This window comes from Camelus ferus, chromosome 3, assembly GCF_009834535.1.
Source record: "Camelus ferus isolate YT-003-E chromosome 3, BCGSAC_Cfer_1.0, whole genome shotgun sequence".
NCBI lineage: Eukaryota > Metazoa > Chordata > Mammalia > Artiodactyla > Camelidae > Camelus > Camelus ferus.
In genome coordinates, this window is record NC_045698.1 from 106752497 (window position 1) to 106774112 (window position 21616).

The 21616-nt window shown below is 41.1% G+C and overlaps 1 protein-coding gene across 5 annotated transcripts in view; it reads right to left on the reverse strand.

Moving 5' to 3' along the window:
- LOC102513692 (proton-coupled amino acid transporter 2) overlaps positions 1-21616 on the reverse strand; it is a 62682-nt gene that overhangs the window by 36911 nt on the left and 4155 nt on the right. For 3 of the 5 annotated variants that reach the window (XM_032477135.1, XM_032477136.1, XM_032477140.1), the window contains one exon: positions 760-889. In XM_032477135.1, the coding sequence (XP_032333026.1) occupies positions 760-889 (130 nt within the window). Of the gene's footprint in view, positions 1-759; positions 891-21616 lie in introns of those variants that run through there. The other 2 variants (XM_032477137.1, XM_032477141.1) reach the window with 1 other exon arrangement.

Below are 21616 nucleotides of genomic sequence, written 5' to 3' on the forward strand. Positions count from 1 at the left end.
CAACCCCATGAAGCAAGTACTGTTATTATTATTTTCCTAATTGAAGTAAAGTTGATTTATGTTATATTAGTTTCAGGTGTGCAAAATTAATCCCAAGGACTTAATGGACCTTTTGAAATAGAGAGGCTGTTTACACTGAGGCTGTTGAGAGAACGGCCTATAATGAGGGGCGCTAGCAGTCATGTACCACTGTGTGCTGTGTGCGAAGAGTGTACATGAATAGAGCCCACGCAGAGAAAAACAAACCTGAGAGATGGAGAGAGACTGAGTCCTGGGGATACCACTTGAGTAGCTGGATCCAGCCATGCCTGAAGTTACATATACGCATGGACTTTTCTTTTTGTTTTAAAACTTAGGCCAGTTTGGGATTGGATTTTAGTCACTTGCAAAGGAAAGAAAGAAATCTGACTAAACATCAGTCATTGCTGGGAGGGCTTTTAGATATCATTTAGTCTAATCCCTTTGTTTGGTAGATGGAGAAACTGAGAGGAGAAGAGAAGTATCTTACTTAGAAGATAGGAGAATTAATGGCCATGTTAAACTAGAATCCAGGTCTCTTGATTAACCCAGTCCACTTATTTCCATGGTTTTCCATGACAGTTTCCTGGCATTCTTCTCTATGCTAAGACAATTCTCACTCATGTCTTTGCTACTCCCCTCTAACGAGGGGATGCCAGCCACCCTCTGCACGTCATCTTTCCAGCTCTGAGGCCAGGACTTCACTCACCAGCAGCTGGGGAGGTTGAGGGTGATGCTCACCTGGGTGGCGGCCCCAAACTTGAGGTAGTCCAAGGCCTCGGAGGTCTTGGGTGGTGATCACCAATATCCCCCCATATAGGATGAGCAGAAACTGGGCACAGTCCCACATCTTGTTTTCAAGAAGCAAAACCTGTGAATGGAGCGGCCATAATTACACAGTGATCTCCATTTATGTTATCATTCTAAATTCATCAATTTCAGTCATGAAAAAGTTTGACTAGAGGAAAAGAAAAAGCAAACTGCAATATGTGGTGCCACTAGGTACAACAAACTACTGAATTATAACAATGTCAACCACTAAAAAGACCTTAGGGGACTTCGAGTCCAGCCAGCCACACTCAAGTATCCTCTTCCATGCGCAGGAAAGACTCCACCTCTGAGCAGCCCTGTGGCCAGGGTTGATGATAATAGAAATTACTAATAAAATGTTGCTGTTATAGAAATTACTGATAAAATATATAAGCTGATGTCTTTGCAGGACTTGTGCTTTGGGCTCTGACCACCAGGAGGAGCACCTTCCCTAATTTTAGGTCCGGAAGCACAGGTGTGCAGACTACAGTATAATTTTCGGTTCCTTTTGTGTGGGGGTAGAGGGGAGACTTTCTTATACACCAAAATATGCAGCAGGTCCTGTCCAAAGGATGGAAAAGGAATATAAATTGCACTGGCACCTGGACTGAAGAACTTGTTTCCTTATACGTGGTATGAGTTAGTTGTCTAGAAAACTCTCTACAATGCTCATCCTTTATTCCAGCTCCAGCTATTCTGTAATCAGTAATTCTGTATCTCAGAGTAGTAGTGTGGGGGCATCAGCTCCGAATAATGGTTCAGGCAGCCTTACTCGTGTGTGGGGGGAGTGGGGGGGTGTGAAATGTGTGTGTGTAGGAGCAGTGGGGCAGTTGGTGATGGGGAGATCCAGAGATAATCCTGTCAAAAGTAGAACTAAAAAGGAAACTGAAGATAAAAGAGGAAGACCAGAAGGAGCAACTGACATGAGACATTTGGTCTGGAAGCTGAGAGATGAGGGCTTAAGCCTTGGCTTTGGGATTTGACAGCGTTATGCTCTTAGACTAGATTGCTTCTAGCCCTCAGTTTCTGTGTGTAGATGTGAGTGCATTTTACATATATATACATACATACATATATATACACACACACCCACCACCCATACGTGGTGTGCATGTATTTTTTTCTGAGCTGTATGACAATAACTGATTTGTTTTAAAGATTGTGTTCCTCTTGTGATTTCACTCAAAAGTTCAAAGGATAAGAAAATATTTGAAAACCTTTGCTAAGTTCCCTTTTAGTGCTGACTTTTTTCCAGTGCTGGATGAAAACAGATCTAGCACCCAAACATGCCAATTAAGAGCATACCAAAGTAAACAGATTTTAAATATGGACACCATGGTGTTTAAGTAGGTTTACTTGTTAGCTGGGATTGTCATACAGATGTTTTCAGTTCTCCCATTCTATAGATGGACAAAATGAGGTCCATTGAAAAAAGCAGATTTGTTTAACACCCCATAGCTTTCTGTCAGGTACTTTTTTCTCTGGCATGTTAAAGGATGAGGGAGCTGGATGGCCAGAGATGCTCAGTCCTCTCATCTGATGCCTTCACTTTACAGATGGGGACCCAGAGGCTCAGAAAGACTAATGGTGGTCATATTAACAAGGTCCCTTATCTAATACAGATAATGTGAGTAGCTATTATTACTTTGGTTCATATGATAGGCCAGGCAATATGCAAAGTGCTTTAAACGTACTGTTTAATTCTCACCACAATCCTGAAAGCAGGGATTATTATCTTTAAGGATAAGAAAATTGAGGTTGAGGGCCTCTCTTGCTTTAGTTTCTCCTTCTATAAAACAAGGAAGTTGAACTAAAACAGCATGTCTGAAATGAAAGTCATTTATCATATATATGTTCTACCTGTATTATTTTTCTCATCAAGTCTATGCTTTAAAGGGAAATTGATTTTAGAAAGAAGTATTATAGTGCAACTCTAAAATCATCCATGAATAGAACATATCAACACAAATACATAATTTAAGAAAGTAAACAAGCATTACTCATCTCACCACTAAGTTCATCACTTGTACCACCAGAGGCATGGAGGCACACTTTGAAAAGCCACTGAATTAAAGGACTTTCCGGTCCAGTCCTATCTTTGACTCTCTAAGGACACAGAATCCTGGAGGCTGGTGAGATCCGACACTTGAGAGCAATGCTCGTCAACAGACACTAGCCATGGAAGGGAGCAACCACTAAAACTTCACTGTAAACAAGATAATCTGCAGGTTATTGACAGCAAATGGGAACCCAGGAGCCTCTGAGGTTCTTTCTTCTTTCTGGGAGCAGGGAGACACTTTCCCAGCCAGGGGAGCATTGATCTCCTGGGGGGTTTCCACGGTTGCTTGGGCAGGGGGGCCCTCATGAGATAAAGACTACCTGCAGAGTTCACACGCTGCATCCTATCTTTGCCTTGCTTTTGGCTCTTGAAAAGGAGAAATGGTGGAAGCTCAGCCCTTTGGCATTCAACAGGCTTTGTGGTCAGCAGCATTACTGAGTGCTTGGAAACCACAACATGCATGTATAAAGGGCTTTAGAGTGTTGTGACTCAAAGTGTGCTCAGAGGACCAGCAGCATCGGCCTCACCTGGGGGCTTGTCGGGAAAGCACAATCTCAGGTGCCACCCAGACTCCTGAATCAGAACCTGCATTGTCAATGTTCCCAGGTGGTTCGTGTGCACACTGGAGTTTGGGTGGCACTGCTCTGAGCTGCTGCTGACGCGGTTGGTCTGAAGACCACTCCGCACAGCAGTGCTTCAGAGTAATCACTCCTAAACTTGGCTGATCGTCAGAATCAGCTGGGGAACTCTAAAAACCTCACAGATTCCTGGATTCCAAATTCCAAAGATTCAGATCCAGTACAACTGAGGCAAGGCTTGGGAATCTGTCACTAGATAAGGTCTTAAAGTGATTCTGATGCTTAGCCAGGTTTAGGGGAGATAACAGCTTACATTTAAGGAGAACTTAACTGTGTACCAGGCAGGAGGAGCCTAAGCTCTTTACATGTATTAATCCGTTTGAGTCTCACAACAGCCTAAGGAGGTAGGTGTTAGTATTAGTCTCATTTTCCACAGGGGAAAACTGAGGCACAGGAAAGTACCGTAATTTGTCAAACTTTGAAGTGGTAGAGCTATAAACAGAATTCAGGTAACTCGGCTGTAGAGCATGGTTTCTTCGCTTTGGCACTATTGACATTCAGGGTGCCCTGTGCATCGCAGGATGTTTAACTGTGTCCCTGGCTTTCAAGCAGTTATTGGTCATAGCATCCCCTCCTACTAGTGACAACCAAAATTGGCTCCAGACATTGCCAAAACCACCCCTGGCTGAGGACGAACTGCTCTAGGGTCTCCACTTGTATTCACTAAACTCACTCTGCTGCCTAAGAACCACTGGGTTCTCATCAGTAGATTTTCACCACAACAGCTTAACAAGAGAGGAATTATTAGTCTCATTCTAAAAGCATGACTTATCCAGCGTCACATGACTTGTGAGTTGCAGCTAGGACTCATATCCACATTTCAAACCTCTCCTTAATTGATCCCACACGTGGTAGATGTCTGGGGGAAGTTTTTGTGCCTCTTGAATGAGCCAAGCTGAAGGCTACAGATGAACTCTGCCCAGTCATTATTCCTGATTTTTTTTTTCTTTCTTCAAGGTCTGTCATGGATGTCTACAGGATTATCTGCTCAGCAACCCTTCTCCGTATGTCTGAGGTGACCTGACCACACCTCTGTATTAGTTGTGATTTCTATAAGCACTTTCCTAACTATGGATGATTGGTTGAAAGGTGGCACCTGACCCAAGCTGAACCAATGAATTAATTCCTTCCCTGGATTACTGGGACCAGACAGAATGTCAGATTAGTCTCCTTCTAGGTGCCTAAAATGGTAAAATGTAAAGCTCAAGAGTTATGAGCAGAGCTGGTTCACATCAAAATACATAGAGCCAACCTAAGTGGAGGCACTGGAAGCCCTGATGTGGCCTGACTCCTGGGTGTGTCTGCTCCTAAGCCTGATTGTCTCAGGATCCTTCTTGGGGTTTGATTGTTCCATGAAAGTTCCCATAATCTTTCTCATACAGTCTCCTTTTGTTCACCAGTTACTTTAGGATGAGTGAATGAGAGTCCTTATTATACTTTTTCCCTGATTAACAAAATACCTACTTGTTGGCGGGGAGCCCTTCTTAGTATCAGTAATCTGCTCCTAAAAATTTGCTCTGTGCAAGCATGCTAATTGATAATCAAGTTCCTACTATTTTGAATGGGAAAAATTATGTCACGTGGCACACCAACCCCAAACACTTAGCCAGATTTTGAAACATAACTAAAACTCAGTAAAGTGTCTGCATGTAAGTAATAAACTGTGATGTTTGGCTATAAATGCTCACAATGTGATACTGAACACAAATTAACATGCTTGTTACAAAAAGTTGCTTTGTCTACAGTAACATCTTCCACATCCTCTTTGTGGACATCTGGTCTGCTTTCTAAGCTGTCTGTGTGGGATTCTAACATTTGACTGTGTCTGGAATATAAGACAATCTAAGAAATGTCTCAAGACATTTCCCAAAGACTGCTTTGTCAAACATGTATTGAGTCTGGAGACATAAATGTAAACATTTCCTAGAAAACACTGTACACAAAAATTGGACATTCGTTCTATGAAGTTTGGGCATTAAAAAAAAGAGAAATGTTCTATTAGGAAAACAGTGGAAGAACTTTTCTGTGTGACAATCCTGTACATAAGCCAAAAAATACAGATGTATATAAAAAAGCACAATCCAACCTGAAATTTCCTTCCCCAGAGGGAATCATTGTTAACAGGCTGGAGGGTGTGTTTCCAGGCTTTCGTTACACACACACACACACACACACACACACACACACACCTAAAAAGGCAATATCCTGGGGTGAGGAAACTGTCTGCAGGAGGTGCTGGAAGATAAGGATGTTGGCCAGCACTGAGAAGGTTGACAGGGTTCAGAGGTTCCGGATGAAAATGAACACAGTGGTACCAGGAAGGGAAGTGCCCACACTGCACAGATGCAGACATCCAGGGGTGTGGGAGTCATGACCCATCTGCTCTGGCAATCCCATTGGCTCAATCATCTACAGATAAGAAAGGATGCCTTGAACCTCAGCTGCTATCTGCCTGTCCCCATCTACAAGCGCTAAAGCTTTTCCTGCAAATCAACAGCCCTCAGAAGCACCAGGCCACTGCAGGTTCCTCTGCAGAACATTTTCCTTCTCTCTCAACCTTCTAGTTTTTCACTGCTCAGCCTTCAGAGACAGTGCTCCCCCAAACTAGATCAGACCCCATAAACTAGATCAGAGTACCCAGCCCACTTCCTCAATAAGACTTATTATAGATTATAATTTTATACTAGCATGATGTGTCTTCTCCACTGGAATGTAAGTTTCTCAAAGGTAGGGCCCTTACTCAGTTTGTGCACAATTGTATAGCTAACAATATGACCAGCACATGGCTGATAATCAATACATACTTGTTGAATAAATGAACTCACTTACTGAAAGAGAACTTATAGTGAAATTCTGAACAGAGACAGAGAAAAAGCTTAGACACTTCACTTTTTTTCAACTGAAGTTTTTTTGATGATGACAAAATATTTGATGATGACAGAAAACACGAAGAAGCAAAGAGAAAATATAAAGAGAGCAAAATTATCTTTGGAGACTCTCTTTGCAGTGTTGTTTATAATAGCAATAACAAAATAAAATAAAATAAAATAAAATAAAATAAAAAAATAGAAATAACACAGATATCTATTAATAAGAAATTGGTAAATAAATTATGTAGAATGAGTCCATAATCTATTATTAAGCAAGAGAAAAAGTAAATGGCAGATCAGTATCAGAGTTTGAAAACTGTCACTATTTGCAGATGACATGATTTTGTATATAGAAAACCGTAAAGACTCCACCAAAAAGCTATTAAAAGTAATAAATGAATACAGTAAAGTTGCAGGGTACAAAATCAACATACAACAATCTGTTGTATCTCTATACATAACAATGAACTAGCAGGAAGAGAAATTAAGAAAACAATACCATTAACAATCTCAACAAAAAGAATAAAATACCTAGGAACAATTTAACCAAAGAGGTGAAAGATCTATACACTAAAAACTGTAATACATTGTTTAAAGAAATTGAAGACATAAATAAATGGAAAGATATTCTATGCTCATGGATTGGAAAAATTAACAGTGCTAAAAGTACTTAAAGCAATTTACATATTCAACACATTCCTTATCAAAATCCTAACAACATTTTCCACAGAAATAGAACAAAAAATCCTAGTGTTTATATGGAACCACGAAAAGACCCCCAAATAAAAAGCAATCCTGAGAAAAAAGAACAAGGATGGAGGTATCACACTCTCTGATTTCAAATTATATTAAAAAGCCATAGTAATCAAAACATCATGGTATTGGCAGAAAAACAGATACAAAAATCAGTGGAATAGAACTGAGAGCCCAGAAAAATCCCACAATACATGGAGAATTAATTTATGACAAAGGAGAAGGAACATACAATGGAGAAAGGATAGTCTCTCTAATAAATGGTGTTGGGAAAACTGAACAGCCACATGCAAAAACAAAACAAAACTAAACAAAAAGAAAAAGAAAAAGAAAAGAAACTAGACTATCCGACATCATACACAAAAATCAACTCAAAGTGGATTAAAGACTTGACTATAAGACCTGAAACCATAAAACTCCTAGAAGAAAACATTGGCAATACATTCTTTCAAACTGGTCTTCACAATGTCTTCCTGAATATGTCTCCTCAGTCAAGGGAAAGAAAAACAAAAATAAACAAATGGTACTACATCAAACTAAAAAGCTTCTGCACAGCAAAGGAAATCAATAACAAAAAGACAACCTACCAAATGGGAGAAGATACTTGCAAATCATATATCTGATATGGGGTTAATATCAGAAATATCTATTATACATAAGAACTCATAATATATGGTGTGTGTGTGTATATATATATATACACACACACACATACATACACACACACACACACACGTATGAACTTATATAGCTCAACAACAAAAAACAAACAACCCAATTAAAAAATGGGCAGAGGAGCTAAAAGGATTTTTTTCCAAAGAAGATATGCAGAAGACCAATAGGCACATGAAAAGATGTTCAACATCACTAATTCTTAGGGAAATGGAAATCAAAACCACAATGAGATAACACCTTAGGCCTGTTAGAATGGATATTATTTTAAAAAGGCAAGAAATAACAAGTGTGGGAGAAGATGTCCGGAAAAGGGAACACTCACTGTTGAAGCCATTATGTGCAAGCACTATGGTAAATAGTATTCAAGTTCCACAAAAAATTAAAAACAGAATTACCACATGATTCAGCAATTCCACCATCTGAAAAATATGAAAACACTAATTTGAAAAGATATATGCACCCCTCTGTTTGTCATAGCAACATTTATAATAGCCAAGACATAGAAACAAACCAAGTGCCCATCAACAGATAAATGGAAAATGAAAATGTGGTAAATACATACAATGGAATACTACTTAGCCATAAAAAGATGGAATCTTGCCATTTCCAACAACATGTATGGACCTTGAGTGAAGTAAGTCAGATGGAGAAGGACAAATACTGTATGATTTCACTCATGTGTAGAACAGATATATATGTATACATAGAGAGAGAGAGAACAAATCAAACCAAACAAAAACAAACATGTAGATTCAAAGAACAGAGGGGAAGGGAGTTTGGGGAGGGTGAAATGGGTAAAGGGGGTCCACTGTATGGTGATTCATGGAAACCAAAGTTTTGGTGGTGAGCAGAAGTCAAAACCTAATGTTGTATACATGAAACTTATATATTATAAACTAATGGTGGTGGTGATTCTGCAATGAGGATCAGTGAACAATATTCACAGGAGGTGGGCATTTAGAATGGTCATGATTTAGATACAGAAAGAGAGAGAGAGGGAGGGAGAGAGGAAGGAGGAGGAGGAGGAGGAAGGAGGGTGGACACTGCATGTGGGAAGAAGAGCAGAAGTAAAGGCTCAAGGGTGGGAAAGCTGTATATATTTGGGAGCAGCAGATAGCTCAGATGTGTCAGAGCACAGGAGAAAAGTGGAAGATCACACTGGAGGGTAGGTGGGGACCAGGCTACTCAGAGTCTTATGAGCCAGATTAGAATATATCTTGTCCAAAAGGGAGACCTTGAAGATTCTCAAGTAGACAAGGTATGCTCAGTTTTATATGACGCTGCTTTGAGATAAGGCCCTAGAGGGTCCAAAGCAAAAGCTGAGTTGTTTAGGCTTTCACTAACTAGGTTGCTTTGGAGGGAGCTGCTCAAAGCTCAAGCTGGGATACCTCCTGCCACCTTTTATTTCTACACCAGGGCTCTGCCCTACCTGTTCACAGTTATCTACCACAAACATGAGGAACAACCAGAATCTCAGATGGTCCAAAAACAGGAGGAAGAACATGATTGTACCTGGGTGTTGGGAAAAGATGATTTGTTATAAAGAGAGAAGGCAGAGAAAATATGGGGCCACCCATTGTGCTGGTGTTATAAGCCTCTGCCTCACCCCTCTTGCCTGGATGCCCTTGCTGCCCATAGCTGCAGGCAGAAAGCCTTGTGGCAGCCTGAAACCTTCTCCAGCTCAAGAAGGGGCAGGAATGCCCTGACACCTGTGTTCACCTGTGTCCAGGTAGTTATGGAGCTGAGGGCCTGCCTCGGCTTCCCTATCCCATTATCTGCTGCTCAATCTCATCTACTTGGAGAAGGAAGTCTCTGTCCCCTGCCCGCAAATTCTGACTTGATCTGGACACTAAACACTCAGCTCAGTACTGGCTATCCATTCCCCATGGAATGAATCTCTTCTTCTTTTGGCCTTCTAATCTATGATCTTTGAAGCAGCTGAAGCGATCTTTCTAAAATTATTGATTATATCATGCCCTTCCTCTGCTTAGGACCTTATGCGGCTTTCCTCTCTGCTCTTAGGATAACATTCTAGCACATGATTGGCTCCAGCATACCTTTCCCTTCTTTCCTTCTACGTCTCTTCCTCCTCACTCAGGATGTTTCGCCAGCTACCTGAGTACTCAGGGCTCTTCCCACTCCGTGGCCTTTTGCTGGTACCGTTTCCACATCTCTTCAACTAGTTGGCTCTTGACCTTCAGATCCTGACTTAAATTTCACCTCTTCAGACAGGGTTTTCCCCTGTAGCTCTTACCCTAATACATAATTATTCATTTACTTCTTTTCTTATTATTTTCTATCTCTTTTTCTTATGTATTTTCTATCTCTACTGCTAGGTCATAAAACTCCATCAAGGTAGGGATCATGTCTATTTTATTCACCTTTATCTCCCCAGCACCTAGCGTGGTGCTTGGTTTATACTAAGGACTTAGTTGATACTTGTTCAGTAAGTGGATGAATGAATTAACAAGTGAATGGGAAGCTGGTTTCCTTCTAGGAAACTGAGCTTCTAGGAAGTACACACAGGATCCATCTCACTTTGAGCACTGCTTGCTGGCTGGCATCCCCTGATGTTCAGGGTCAGGAGCCATTTCAGATTGCCCTGGGGCCTCGTTATAGCCTGGCCCCATTTCCCTTTGTACTTGTATGTACCTTGGCTTCTTGGCCTCAGCTGCTGAAGCCACTGGAGCTGCAGAGCCTCTGCCGCCCACGTCTTACACTTTGATCCCGTTTGCCTTGGTGTGAGGCTCTTTCTGCTCAGACAGGCCCACGATGAACAGAGCCAATAAGGATGAGTAAAGATGTTTACAGAGTACTTCAACTTACATGAGTGATTCAAGACCTGACCTCAGGTCTCCTGGCTCTCAAACAGTGATTTTCCTATTACACCCTGCTGCTTCCCTGACTCCACACAAATTGCTGGTCTTTGTGCTAGCAATGAAGATGATCATGCATGCTACCTTTTGGTACAATGGTTTTGACCAGGAGCGAAGGGTTTCACACTTCTAAGAGCATATCAGGACTTCAGGGAAATGAGAAGGAATGTAACTGTTTTTTCATTTAGTTAAAAAAATACAGCAGTGATAAATGCTGTTATAAAAGGGTCAAATGGTATAGAAGCATGTAAGTAAAAATGAATGTCCCTATTCTGATCCTCTCTCCACCTTATCCCAATCTAATTCTCCTCCCCACTTCTTTCCTCAGAAATAAGTACTTTCGACAGTGTAGTGTAATTAATCCCAGGCCTTTAAAATATAACTATAAATATTATGTATAATAATTTATAAACATAAATAGGGTATTTAAAAAATCTTGCAGTTTTAAAAACATATTCAATATTATTTTAAAATTGTGTATGTTGAAAGTGAAAAAGGGACACTACTTTTTTTTTTAATAGAGGTACTGAGGATTGAACCCAGCATGCTAAGCACGTACTCTAGCACCTCATGCATGCTAAGCACGTACTTTAACTATTTCCCTCCCCACAGACACTACTCTAGTGGTGGAACAAACATTTGGCTGATGGAGCACGACTGAGAGGACTTGTTCTGGTATGTGTATAAAGAGAGATAGCAGGAGACCTGGCAAAACCTGGCAGTAGAACTATAGCAAAGTCTTGTTCATGAGATGACTCAGAGACTCTCACCAGTAGCAAAGTGGTAGGCATAGTTCGCTAGGAGACCCATGCAGTGCACGGCCACAGGCCTATCACCTACAGGCTGACGAGACCCAGCTGGAGATGGGGACATGGGCAGAAAGAAGGAAGCTTAGTAGATATGTTAGGATGAAAAACATAGGACAAAAATAAATTTGTCAAGGCAATGAGAAGACAAGCCATAGACTTGGAGAAAATATTTGCAAAAGACATATCTGAAAAAGGACTGTTATCTCTCTTAAAATTCAACAATAAGATGAACAACTTGATTAAAAAATGGGCAAAAGACCTCAACAGACAGCTCATCAAAGGAAATATATATAAGGCAAAAATAAGCATATGAAAAGATGCTTCACATCATATGTCATCAGAGAAATGCAAACTAAAACAACATGGAGGTACCAGTAAACACCAGTTAGAATGAACAAAATTCAGAATACTGACAACAACAAGCACTGTGAGAATGTAGAGAAGCAGGAACTCTCACACATTGCTGGTGGGAATGCACAATGGTATGAAAAAGCCAAGCCACTCTGAAAGGCAGTTTGGCTGTTTCTTACAAAACTAAACACATTTTTACCATATGATTCAGCAATTGCATTCCTTGGTATTTATTCAGTGGGTTGAAAACTTACCTGAACACAAACACCTTACATGAATGTTTATAGCAGCTTTATTAGTAACTACCAAAACCTGGAAGCAACCAAGGTGTCCTTCAGTAGGTGAATGGATAAGCTGTTATATATTTAGACAGTGCAATATCATTCAGCACTAAGAAGAAATGAAATTTCAAGCCATAAAAACACATGACGGAGACTTAAATGCATATTACTAAGTCAAAGAAGCTGATCTGAAAACGCTGCATACTCTATGATTTCAGCTATATGACATTCTGGAAAAGGCAAAACTATAGAGACAGTAAAAAGATCAGTGGTTGCCAAGAGTGTGCAGAAGGAGGATTAGTCAGAGCACAAGGATTTCTAAAGTGGTGAAATTATTCTGTTATGATAAATAATGGTGGATATGTGCCAGACATTTGTTCAAACTCATGAAATCCAAGAGCGAACCCTAATGTAAACTATGAACTCTGGGTGATAATGATGTGTCACTGCAGGTTCATCAACAGTAACAAATGTACCCCTCTGTTGTGAGATGTTGGCAGTGGGGGAGACTGTGCATGAATCAGGGCAGAGTACACATGACCTCTTCAACTTTCCGTATACTTTCTGGGCAATGTTACTGAGAAGCTAAAATGTTCTGAAAGAAGGAAAGTGTATTAAAATAAACAAAAGCCCTGAATATTTAAGAACTGTAGACAGGGGGACTAAGAACTCTGTAGTTTGATACTATTAATGATGTAAGTATATAACTAGTCTCACATGGACACTACAGTGCAATAAAATACAAGAGTAGACCAGGGCTGGAGCAGTAAATGGCCAAAAGGAAAAGAGAAACAGGATAAAGAATGGGCACCAAGCCCTCCCATCATGGGCTCTGTCAGTGCACTAGAGATTAGTAGTATACTAGTTGCTGTATATATTTGTGCTCATGATAACTGCAAAGAAAATGATACTAACCACTATTAAAAAACGTTTTTTGAACATGGCTTGTGAGGCAATGGAACGAGCCCTGTGCTGGGAGCTCAGTGCCCAGTTTACATCCTGCCATTGCCTCTGGTTTTCTGTGCAACCTGGGACAAGTCCCTTCCTCTCTCTACGTCCATTTTCTCTTTGTGTAAAGTGGGCTTGCAATTCTCAAGCGTCTCTCAATTCTTAAGGTTTTATGCATTATTTCCTGGGAGCATAACTTTCTGAAAATTTCCTAAGATAAGAGTAATTAATTAGAGTGACCATTGAGGGTGTTTGCTAAGTGCTATTGTCTCATTTAACCTACAGAACCTCTAATATTAGCCCCATTTACAAATGGGGCAGCTAAGGCTTAGGGAACTTAACCAAAGCCACAGGGTTGGTTAGTGGTGGCATCAGGATTCAAAGAAGGTAGACTCCTCTGCCCTTCCCCCACCAAGCACTCTGCAGAAAGAGCCTCCAGGCTCTGTTGCCTGGGAGAGGAGAACAGAGAATATAAAATAAAAGTACTTTATGTTAGACAGGAAATGGGTCTGAGCATGGACACTCTCCCAGTCATCTCTAACATCACAGAGAACAAAGACACAGCCCAGAGGGCACATCAAACTTCAGAGGGTGGAGGGTGTGGAGATTTCAATGCTACTGGAGAAGGACAGGCAGAGAACAGACTTTAGGGGCTGATCTCCGGAGATAAGGCTAAATTTAGGGAGAGATAATATGGACTTCTAAGTCAAAGGAGAAATGAAAGGGTTATCATTCAACTAGACTGTTCAGAAAACTTATAATGTTTTCTTCTTTTTTTTGAATCACGACTTTCTTTTTCATGAGATAAACTGATCCTCTCAGAGAAAGAGCAGATGTTAGTCATTAAAATTTGCCTACAATTTCATGAGGTTTATGAAATTCCTAAGAAGACTAGTGGATTAGGGAGAAACATAAGATGAAAGTAATCATTAACCAATAATTATGCTAAAAATAATAGTGGAAACAAACCATTTAAGTGTCAAGTACTCTAACATTTACAAAACAACTTTGCATACACTATTGAATCTCTCCAATAAGTAGAATGTCAATACTTATTTTTACAGGTGAGAAAACTGACACTCAAAAGAGCCAGAGAAGGGAGTAACTGCACATGGGTAGCTTTCTTTTAGAGCAATGAAACTTGTTCTAAAATTAGATCGTGGTGATAGCAGCATAACTTTGTAAATTTATTAAAAATTCATTGAATTGTACACTCAAAATGACTAAGTTTTATGGGATGTAAGTCAATACCTCAATAAAGCAGTTAAAAAAAAGCAATAATGTTGAATAAATGGACCCCTAAAGAGTTATGCTTTGGATCCAAGAATTATCTTTGAGGAGCATTATCTTTGCCCTTAACACAACTTTTCTGCACCTCTCTTTGCCTGTCTGTCAAGATTTAGCTCCTTGAGTTACTGGAAAGAAGAAGGGAAAAGTTCCCATAAAAGTCCCTAGGTACAAGATCTCAGGCTCAAGAACTCCTGTTGGGAATGTAAGGAGACTTATGAGATCCCACTGACGTCCTCCAGGCAGGAGGACACCTGGTGGAGGAGTTGGTAGGCCTTCCCCAGGGGCTGCTGGAGCATTCCTAGGGTGGCACCATCCAGGGCCTGGCAGCTGGCACACAACCTCAGGTGGGTCCTAGCACCACCCGGCAAATCCTCTCCTTGTCTTATTTATGCTACTCTTCCACTCTTCAATGGGACTGTTCCCTATGTCTTCTCTCAATTTAAACCTCTACCACTCTTCCCTTTCCACTCTCAGCTGATGACATTGTTCGTACTTCATTGAGAAAATAGAAGCAATCAGAAGAGAACTTCCTTATCCTCCAGCCACTAAATCTACCCACTGACCTATGTCTGATTCCATATGCAGGACTTTTCTCCCAGGAAAATAGCTGAGCCTTTCTCATCCTGTTCTAAGTCCCTTTGTCTTGTGCACTGGATCTCATCCGTTGTCCTCTACTGACTCAAGAGCCTTCTCCTGCAAAGATCCTTCCCTGTCTCTCACATCATCAAACTTTCCCTTTCTACAGCATCATTCCCATGAACATATAAGCATACCATACTACCTTAAATCTCTCATTTCTCTGCTCTGCTTCATAGCAAAAGTCCTTAAAAGAGTTGTCTTTACTCTTTCCAGTTTCTCACTTCCCATTCTCTTGAACCTACCTCAGCCAACTTTCATCCTCATTACTTCACTGAAACTGCTCTTGCGAAGGGCAACAACGCCCCATTGCCAAATCCAATGGCTAAACCTTAGCCCTCTTATCACTTGCCTTGACATGAGTAGAAATTTTAATATTTTTTACACTTACGATTTTCACCACTGTGGTGGATAGACTCTAAGATGCTACCTCCCTTATTATTCATGGTGTTCATGCTCTTGTTTATCCTCTGCTATTGAGTGTGGATGGGACCTGTGCTTGCTTCTAGCCAACAGATTGTGGCAAAGGTGATGGAATGTCACATTATGTCATACAGATTTTGTTTTACTAGCAGACTATAGAGACCTCCAAGTCTAGCTGGCTCTAAAGAAGTAAGTGTTAGGAAGCCCACATGGCTAAGAGCTGAGAGCCACCAAGAAGGCGGGGCCCTCAGTCTTACAATGGCAAGGAAATTAATTGTGCCAAAAATCTGAGCAAGCTTGGAGGAATATTCTTTGCCAGTTGTGCCTCCAGGTGAGAAAGCAGCCTAACCTATACCTGGCTGCAGCCTGTGAGCCCCTATAAGCAGACGACTCCCTGAACTCCTGACCCACAGAAACTGAACGAGAATAAATATATGTCATTTTAAGCCATTAAGTATGTGGTAATTTATTACACAGCAATAGGAAACTAACACAACCACTCATTTTTAAATATGTTTTTTCCATAATGGCATCTTATACTGCATTTGAAAAAACTCAGACAAAATTTATTTGCATATTAAACAGGTACCATTCTGTACCTTCATATGGCAAATTGTGACCACAGAACCTTAGGGTCTAAGTGAGGGGTCAGAGGAGAACCCAGAGGTTCTCACACTTTTTACCCAGTGTGACCTTGAACAAATAAATACCTTTGTCTCTCTGAAGCTCAGTTTCTCATATATAAAATGAATGGGTTGCAGCAGACCATCTCAAAGAAATTCTAAAGAGTGATATATAATAACTTTGTGGCTGACTGAGGGCCCATCCAGTCATCTTTGGAGGGAGGAATGTGGCTGAAGTAGGGAAAGAAGAACTCGTGGCGCTGAAAGATTTTGGAGATGAACTTCCTTCCCTGTTAATTTCATTGACGAGAAGCCCGGATGTAAGGAACTGGCTAGTACGTGGCAGAGCTAGCCTCAGCCCCTCCCTTTGGGCTACTACATGTGTTTTTTCAGTGGCAAAAGGAGGCACTTCCCTCTTGTAAGCTCTCCCAGGTCCTTTGTTACCATTGTGAGGTAGCCCTAAGGTCTGTCCACCCTACAGATGGGGTTTAGTGGGTTTGCTCCAGATCTCTTAGAGTGCCTGGGCCCAATCCTGGGAATATCCCTCATCCAAGGCTGCCTTTTCCTGCCTTATTTCAGGAGGACCTACCACTTGTCACTGTCTAGTGCCACGACTGACATCAAGGAAGCTGTTAGCTGAGTAAGAGGTTAGGGGAGGGTCTGTAGGTGAGGTGGAAGCTGTAAGCTGGTTTCAGGTAGACTGGAAGCTTCAGCTCTGGAAAACCTAAGCTGAGTAAGCTCTTAGAGGCTTCCCACAACACAGTTCCACTTTAAAAACGAATATTCACATCTTTAAAAAGATGCCCACAGTTAAACTAAATTTTTTAATCCAAAGAATTTATAATAAAAAGCCAGAGTCTCCTTATCTGACCCTCTCTATTCCTCTTTCAGGGACTATCCCTTTTTTAAAAAATCAGTTTAATTTTAGTTCTTTAGTTCTCCATCTCTCTATACAATACACTTTAGTGGTATTTCTCAACATATTTCTCAACTTATCAATCTGATGTTAGATGAACATTTACACCTGTTGACCTCCGCCACTTCTCTTGATAAAATTATCTTCTTGTTTCAGTTCCTTTTTACTTATTTTTGTACCTTTTAAAATATATAAGCATCAAGATACACTTCTTTAAAAAAAAGATACACTTCTTATAAATTATTAATAGTATTTGTGTTAGTTTCCTATTGCTGCTGTAGCAAATTACCACACATTTTGTGGATTAAAACAACACAAATTTGTTAAATTACAATGCTAGAGGTCAGAAGTCCTAAAATCAAGAAGTTAGGAGGGCTGCTCCCGGGAGAATCTGCTTCTTCGCTTTTCCAGCTTCTAAGGGCCTCCCGCATTCCCTTGACTTGTGGCTTCTTCCTCCATTCAAAGCCAGTAGAACAGCATCTTCTCTTTTCTGACCTTCCTGCCTCCCTCCTGTAAGAACCTTTGTGAATACATTAAACCCACCTGGACAATCCAGGATAATCTCCTCTTGTCAAGATCCTCAACTTAATCACATCTGCAAAGTTCCTTCTGTCACCTAAGGTAACATATTCACAGGCTGTAGAGATTAAGATCTGGACATTTTTTGGGGGGCCATTATTCTGCCTACTCTGCCGTACATCCCAATTTACCTGGAACAGACCCACTATATATATATGTGTGTGTGTGTGTGTGTGTGTATGCGTATATATGTAGATATATATATGTAGATATGTATATAGATATACACACAGACATATATATATGTCTGGTGTCCTGGTGTAAATTATCAATACAGCCCCTCTCATTTTCTAAAGTGTCTCCAGTATGAACACTTTACTTATCCAGTGCTTCCGAATCTTTTTTATATAACACTTGTAGAAAGTGGTAACACTTTATAGATCCTCAGGATAAAAGAACAAGCCTGCTCATGACTAGAGGTAATTGTCTCAGACACTCCAGTCACCTTAGGACCCACCTGGCTGTTCCACAGGGCAAAAGCACCAATATCTCAGCACTGCTATAACCCATTTATGGTACCCCATGGGCTACTGCACACCACTGGCAAAGTCTTCTTTACACTAAAACAATATAGTAAGTTTTAAAGCCTGTTCTTCTGATGCGCTCCTGTGTGGCAGCATTTGACTCCAAGTTGCTTACTGGGGTTTCCATACACGTGCACTGACGTTCCTGTAGTTGCAGTGCTGCCTGCAGGTTAATTCAGGTTGTCAGACTGAGGTTCTCCTTTGGCATCTTTTCACATATGCCCTCCAGTTCTGTGTCCCTGCAGAATTCCTCATCTCTCACGCATTAACCCAGGCATCAGAGCAGTCCCAGTGGATTCTCTGGATGGGCTTTTGAACAGCTTGCAAATTTTTTCTTTGGGCCTTCAGAGTGCATAAGTCTCTTACTTTATAATGCATTCTTTTTTCTAAACAGACTTTATTTACCAGAAAAGTACCAATGGTAAAACATTTTATCATCATTATCTTGTTTCTAATCACCAAAAATCACAAGAGCTAAGCTGAAAGGCACACCATAGTGTGCTTTTCTGGCACCAGCACTTTTCCTAGTATCTGAGGTGCTGTTCGTTCCCTTAGTGGGGTCCTTGCTTTAACTCTAGTTTTCATTTCAACTGTGTTGCCAATTTACTGTACAGGATGCACTCCCCTTAGTCTTCAGCATGTCATAGCATGACTGTGTTTGGCTTTCTTTATAGCAATTTACCTCTTCTAATTTTCATTCCAAAATGAAGGATTTTTAAATTAATTTTTCAGAATTTGTGCCACTTAATGAATCCTAAATTATATTGCTATGGCTTATGGAATATCTTAAATTACGTTAACAATGAATGCTTATACTATAGCTAATAAATTATTCAAACCACCCACAGAAGTTCCACGTGAACAATGGCATTTCTCTCTGGCTTCTGACAAAAGTGGGTGGGCACTTCTGTGTTCCAGCCAAAGTGCAGCACAGTTTACAGTTCACTCTCTTGAGCATCAGTCAGGCTATTATGGGATACCTCATGAAATTTTAAATTCAAGTGGAATTCTAAATACTCTAAATTCTGCATAGGAAGTAGAACTTTATTTACATTTTAATATTACACCATCTTAAATTCCTGTAATTCAGATATGTGTACACAGACCGTGTTGTGTAGCCTGCTTTGCTTTGTTTTCTTCCTTAACCAAATGCGACCATTCTATGTAAGCTATTTTGTAACCTCTGTATGATGCAGGGGGCTAAGAGCTTGGAAGTCAGAGCAAAGAAACATAAGACATGTGCGATTCTGGGTGCACTGCCCCTCCTCTCCAGGCCTCCGTTTCTCTACTAAGGATGAGAGGTTGGACTCAACTAACCCTAGGTGGGGCTCTCCAGCTCTGAAAATCCACAGTTAAAAGAGGTGCCCTGATAATCTACAGTTAAAGGAGGCGCCCTGGAAGAATCCCTCTCTTCCTTTATGTCTAAGGATGTGAAAAGAAGAAAAAGAAAATAAAGAGGAAGGACAAGAAACAACTAAAAGGAAAAACAGGAAGGAGCAGATCCGTGTTGATAAAAGAAGGGGAAAGGAAAGAAGAAAGAAGATGCCTAGACTCACAAAGGGTGAGTATGGACTTAATTTATAAAAAAAAAAAATAGGTTTCAACTCACAATATTTTTTTTAAGAACACTGGCTCTGGAGTTATACAACGCTTGACCCCTGGCTTTATCGCTTACATTCATGCACTGTTTTCCTGTCTCCTTGCCTGGGTTTCATCTATTAAGTGGAATTAAAAATAACGACCTCATAGGATTTCTGGGGGGAGTAAATGAGTTTGCAAAGCATGCAGCACAGCACCTGGCACATGGCAAGCACTCAGTGAACTTGAGTTCTTTCTATCGTTGTCATCACTTTTCTTGGGGTTCCTCTGACACACCCAGGACAGGAGCTCTCCTTCGTTTAAGGTGCTTGTCAGCTTCCCTGCCCCTTCCCATTCTCATGAGGCTGAACAGCTCCAATTCCTGAGTGAAGATCCCACAGAGGCAAAATAGGCACGTTCCCCCTTGCGAACCAGGTCTTTCCCTCCTCTGAGAGGTCCACAGTGAGAGTAATGAGAATCATCTCTTGTGTGGGGATACCAATCTACAGTGCACCAAATGCTCCGACACCCATCAGACCCTCTTCTGGCTGAGATGAGGCAGCAGAGGCTCAGGGAGGTCCAGCCCCAAGAGGTCACGTCACATGCCTGGCACTATGGGAGTCTGGGAAGTTGTTATCTCACTAGCTTCGCCACAATACTCATAACCTGGGGAGGGGTCTGCTCAGTTTCTTCCGTTCCTGCATGTACTCTGCACTTTGATGGCATTCTCCACTCTCCTGCCTCACTAGCTGCGGGTGCTGGTGACTGGTGGATGTAGTGAGATGGTTAAGTACCTGGTCACTGGAATTCTGGCTTTAACACTGATTAGCCACGTGACCTTGGGTAAGTGTCTTTAACCTTACTAAAGCTTTCCTCATTTGGAAAATGGGGATAATGCCTCATGCCTAGAATGAGAAACTAAGATAGGGTTTCTTCCTTGAGCAAGTGATTTACTGAGGGAGTGTTCTCAGGAGAAGGTGCGTGAGGGAAGCCAAAGTGAGGAAAAAGAGAAAAGCTAAGTGAGGATGCAGTCTCAGCTGGAGACCAGCTTCAGCCTGAATCCACAGAGAGCTCTGGAGCACAAGTTACATCATAGAGCCGGTCCCGCCTTGAGGTAAGGGGGCTGACCTTTTGTTCCCACCCCACTTAAGTAACTGACTGTGGTCTACACTCCCGCAAGTCCTCATCAGTCATAGGACACAAAAAATGGATTAGGGACCCAAGGGACCCTGAAAGAAGATACAGAGAGTGAAAGAAGAACCTGGGCAGGACTCCTATGACATTTACAATCAATACAAATATATCTCCTCCTTTTGTACAAAAGGCTATATCACTGTTCTCTTCACTTTTTTTCCACTAAGAGTACCTGTCTGGAATTTGCTTCAAGAGAATTTAGGGTGCAGAGGCATTGGGAACAGATAATCAGGGTGGTGGTGGTACTGGTTTGGGATATAGATAAACAATGTTGGCCAATAATTCTCTGCAGGGTTGCTTTCACTCCCACCACATCAAATCTTCTCTTTTAAACACCATCAATGGTCACACTTTGCTAAATATAGCAGTCTGTGTTTAGTCCTCTTCTTACATGACCAAGCAGTAGAATTTGACATAGTCCCTCACCTCCTTGAAAAACTTTCTTCACTTGGCTTCCAAGACAACACCACTCCTGGTTTTTCCCAGCTCAGTGACCATGTCTTCGTGGTTCCTTTTGCTCATTCCTAGTCATCTTTCTGTCCTCCTCTAGACTTGATTTTAGGGTTTCCTTTCATCTTTATTTGTACTCACTTCCTTGGTGATCTCATCTACTCTCTTTGCTTATTAACTATCATCAACAGTGCTGACAAAGGCCACATTTTTATCTCTAGGCTGGACCCCTCCTCTCTCCACAACCATTCCGATGGCCGCCTGACCTCTTCTCTTGGATGTCTAACAGACACTTCACAAAGTTTCCCTTTGCTC